This window comes from Protopterus annectens, chromosome 1.part2 (assembly GCF_019279795.1).
Source record: "Protopterus annectens isolate FY-2018-M chromosome 1.part2, PAN1.0, whole genome shotgun sequence".
Classification (NCBI taxonomy): Eukaryota; Metazoa; Chordata; order Ceratodontiformes; family Protopteridae; genus Protopterus; species Protopterus annectens.
The window spans coordinates 1,148,754,263-1,148,759,189 of record NC_056727.1 but is presented as its reverse complement, the minus strand read 5'-3'; the positions used below and the strand labels follow the sequence as shown (position 1 = coordinate 1,148,759,189).

The 4,927-nt window shown below is 36.2% G+C and overlaps 1 protein-coding gene across 1 annotated transcript in view; it reads left to right on the top strand.

Annotated features, from left to right (window-relative positions):
• The window catches only part of LOC122792490 (speriolin-like), a 16,760-nt gene extending 12,179 nt beyond the window's left edge, over positions 1-4,581 (top strand). The window contains exons 3-5 of the mRNA XM_044060260.1: positions 1-131; positions 1,511-1,650; positions 3,616-4,581. The exon at positions 1-131 is cut by the window's left edge and continues 4 nt beyond it. Coding sequence (XP_043916195.1) covers positions 1-131; positions 1,511-1,650; positions 3,616-3,927 — 583 coding nt within the window. The 3' untranslated portion in view covers positions 3,928-4,581. The remainder of the gene's footprint in view (positions 132-1,510; positions 1,651-3,615) is intronic.
• Positions 4,582-4,927: the final 346 nt, after the last annotated feature.

The following is a 4,927-nucleotide window of genomic DNA, read 5'->3' as shown; positions in this document are numbered from 1 at the left end:
GAGACCAGTTCGATCTATTTTGAAAAAACCATCAAGCAGTAATCAGGAAAGTAAAAAAGAGACAAGAAGAGTTCGATTTCAATTAGAGACTAAGAGTCCAAGTCGGAGGACTGTTAAAAATCTTCGACAAGGTAATAGAAACAGAGGGCAATCTTTCTGTTAGGATTATGGGAGGAAATCACTGTTAAAAAACTAAATGAAAGTCATTTTTCTTCCTATTCCTGTTTTTCCTATTGTTTTTCAAAACACCACGATGCTTATGGCTAATACAGGGCATATTGCTTTATCTAGATCATTTTTGTTAATCGCCTTAACAATGCACAACATTGTTTACTAAGAAGGGTGTATATTGTGCATAGGCATGAGACTCTCCACACCCCTGACTCATGTACAGTGTTTTCTTGTTGCTGTTATTAACTCTGCAAAGGTGCACTAGTGCCCAGTACATAGTGATTTAATTCAGCTGTAGAATGAAGGAAAGATAAACTTTCACATGCCAGCTCTGTAAAGTACTGAGCTTCTAGGGCTGGAGGTACTGAATTCTGTTTTAGCTTATTCCTAAAACAGTCTTGCTTCTATGTGTCTCAGTTCTGCAGGGAAGTAGATTAAGTTTAGGTAACATTTGTAACTTTGGAATGCTATAAATTCAAAACCAAGAACACATACAGAATCAATGTACATCATGGCTTATAACTGAGCAGTAAGTGTAAAATTGGGTATTGTAAGGGAGATAGAAGAATTATTGCTGGGATCTAGAGGAGAGAGAAGGGGCAAATTCCATGGAAATAAATGTAATATGTATAAACAGTATGTGCAGAATAATGTTTAGGAGGAAGAGGAGTATAATTTAAGTGAAGGCAAGATTAAATGTGCTGTGTAACTTAAAGGCCACGTGGAAAAGTATGAAGCAAAATATTCTGTTAATACCTTTAGCATATTGTGCTGCATGCATTACTGGGTGACATGACACTTTAGAGTGCTCAGAAGTCTTCCTTTCTGACAAACAGCTACTCAAATTGTCAGGAAGAAAATCTATGTTATATGAATAAGAAATACACAGTATAAAAACACAAACGTTGCATGGCGCCTTCAGTTTTGAGCTGGGCTGAAAGTCAAAAGGATGCAATCTCGGCATATTTTGACTTGTACCTGAAAGTCAACATTGCAAGAGTGACGTATAGTTTATAAAAAAAAAAAAAAAAGGGGGCGGTTTGTATCACCAAGTCTTCTGTGACAGGCTAGGAAGGTTTAAGTGAAAATATCAAAAGCTGCCACAATATTCTTAAGACAGAAACAGAATGTGAATATGCTTCTTTCTATTTCTTGTGTCTTCACATTGATCTTTAAAAGTAAGGCAAAAAAGAAGTATGTTTGAAAAACATTGCTTTCTCTAGACTGCCCGAATGGTATTCATAACGTAGCAAGTCATGACAGTTTGAGTAATTGTGATTCCCTGTTTAAATACTTAGACCTCCATGGTTAATATCTAATATTTTGCATTACTTTTTAGGTAATAGTTTACCAAACTGGCAGAATATTGTTGGCGAAGTTTGTTTTCAGCTAAATTGCAGCATCTTGATGCACATTTTTGGCATCCATTTCCAAACCTTAGGTTGCACAGTGAAAAACATCAATCAGAAAATCAAGGAGGTAAGTGATTAAAATAAAACTGCCAGGCCATATAGAACTATATAGAACTGGTCAATTGAATGTGGGGGAAATGTAGGTCTACTGTGTCAAATGTCAGAGGCAGCACTGAGTTTATGTATACTGGGCAAAAGGATATCAGGCACTCAAAGTACCTTTTCATTTTCTTTGATCCTAACATGTCATGTACTCCTGTTAGTAACAGATCATTTCCAGTTTTCTTGTCAGTTTTATATAACTTTTCTGAATAGAGCTTAGACATGACTCATTGTGCTAGGTGGGTGGCTGCATTGGGGAGGGGTCTCTCAGATAATGACTTGGTCTTCCATTCACACTTTTGCCAAGCATTACAAGCTAGATTTCTAAGGTATGTTGACTGGTGCTTCCACCTTGCCATTGACTGATGTGTCATTATTGTAGCCATAGGATATGAATTCTATCACAGTGGATTCAGACACTTGCTTTTATGACAAGTGCATCATGTAGCTACAGTTAGTAACATACACTGCCATGACCGCAACTGCAACATTGATTGCACTACCACTTCCACTGTGCATTTCCTTTCTCAAACATAGAGCCATTGCTGAGACACTAGGATACAGAGTTCTACAGTTTCAGGTTCCCATCTTCAAATCATTAATGTAGCACAGTTCTGCATGTGAAGACTCTTATCCATTAAACTGCTAAGTAACAAGTCAAACCATCTTGTGACACTGGACACCCACAGTGCCCTCAGTCAAAATGTGACAGGACATTTTCAGTGCCCCTAGTGTTCTGTTTTCTTTGTACTTTATATTACAGCTACCAAACCTTCACTAATTCTCCATCTCAGCAATTCTTTTGTTTATTAAATTGTTAATCCAGTAAAAGATAAGGCAAAAGTGCCTCTGACAGAAGTTAATGTGAGACATCTTCTGTTTGCATGAATTGCTCACATTAAAACAATATAAAAAAAGAAACTGAGGAAATCAGACTGAGTGCAGCACAATTGCACTTATTAGCAAAAAGTCTTCTTTTCTAAAAGGAAAATGTATTTTAAGGAAGCCGCAGAGATCTACAAGTTAAAACAAACATATTCCCTGTGTATCTAGATACAGAGCATCTCCCACCACCCCGATCCTAAATCCTCACATAAAAACCTTATCTCTCAACATCTACCTATAGAAAATCATGGTTAATGTTACTAACTGATGCTGTGTCATTGTTTTATCATAAAATCATTTAAGAAGATGTGAGGATATTGGGATAGGCAGGCTTCATAAATGAATGACGATACTGCAATTATAGCCATCATGGTGTGTAAGGTAGTAACTGTAGTAGACTGCTTATCAGCAGTTTACGGTTTGCTGTTTTTAGTGTAGCAGTGAAGAGGTTTTTTTTGTCATAAACGTACTTGGAGAACTCCCCAAGGTACCAGATTAGCCACTGTCTTTCTGTCTGTGTAGAGGATGCCATAAATATTTTTAAATGTATTCATTTATAGGTACAGAGTACTGTAAAAGGATTTATGAAATAATAAGTTGTATGACTTAATGCCAAACAAGGCATATCCAAACTGTATTTCAGATGTCATAGATAACACATGTATAATAAAGAGTTGGAGCTTTGTAGATCAATAGTAGTAATTGTAATAAAAAGCAGAAACTTTGTACATCAATAATATCAATACTGCTGTCTTATGGATATTTGATCACATAAGCTTAGGTGTATTTATAGCTGCTGAAGCTGTATACCTTTTTATAAGTTTAAATTGTGTTAGGTCTAATTTTGTTTGTATCTGTTGCTTTGAGTTTCAGTCATAGCTAAAAATATGTTGAGCCAGTTCATTTCTCTGGTTACCAAAACAGGAAATGCAAATGTCGTATAGATTTTTACTACAAGAAAAAATGGTTTGTGGGACTATTGTAGCATTGTTTTATTGGTTTTGCATACATTTCATTAACTAATTTTCATATTTTAATTGTATAGCTGACTTTTGATTCATTTAACCAACATGTATACTCCGAACAACGAAATTTGCTGAAACAACGTTATACAGATGTACTAAACAGGATGCAGGAATGTGGTTACAAGCCACAGGTACACCCAGATTTTTGTGAAAATGCAGTCAGTACTTATGGTAGACTGAAATATTCTGAACATTTTGCTTTGAATGACTACAACTCCCTATACAATGCCATTAGCAGAATAGGCCCTGCCGACATCCAGGCAGAGTGCCTCATACTACTGGACTGCTTAAACTGTTTAGCGATGGATGCCAACTCCCTTCTTCTGTGGTAAAACAATGCCAATGGCTCATGGATTTGCCAGAAGGAAGCTTCTTCTTTTTGCACATGCTTTCATCAGCTCATTTTCTTCTAAAAGTATACAGAAAACAACTTCCAAATATTGCTGTATGCATTAGAAAGCAGGTCCTTCAACCAGCATGCATAGATTGCTACATGCAAAGACGGAAATATCCCACTATTATTCAACTTTAAAGCTAATACTGGAACAATCTAAGCATTTAAAAATTTGGCAGCATTTACAAGCTGACTTCTTATTTACCTTTAGAAGCTTATTTAGACAAAAGTGTGTGCATTTCATTCCTTTAGTGTTAGAATACACAAATATTGTGATATCAGTCTTTTATTGGACCAACACAAATTTATGCAGTACAATGTGTACATTGTAACAACATATACTGGAAGAAAAGAGATTAATCCACCTGTCTTTGAAAAATATTCTTTATGGATTAAGCCATAAATATGTTGTCCCAAGTTTTGAAGGGAGCCAGAGACACAATGTGTGTGCTGCAGAATAGTTTGTAGCGCCTGTAGAAAGAATGGAATGGTTCTATTATTTTATGGCTTCCATATGCTTATGAACAAGGATCATTTGCATATATCCCATGTGCCTCTGATACAAGAGGTTTGGGAGGTCACTTAGTGGAAGTGCTAGCTTTGCTGAAGTTCTCATTTTGTTTTTACTGATTGGATTTTCAGTGACCTTCTCACTCATTGTTTTAGTTTGTTGTTTGGAATATTTTTGCAGTGACCCTAGTGATAATGAACATCAGCTGGGTATAACAACCCTGTGTTTCTAATGCTTAGTCAAACTCTCTGCTTGTGCTGTGCTGATGAGATCATAACAAGGCTGAAATATGCATCTCCACAGCTTGTTGGGTTTGACTTTATTGGCCTGAAATTGTCCATTAAAATGATGAAACAAGTCATGGGCATTCAGAATCACCAATTAGCTGAAACACCTGATGTTCATAAGGATCATTTGCGTATATCCC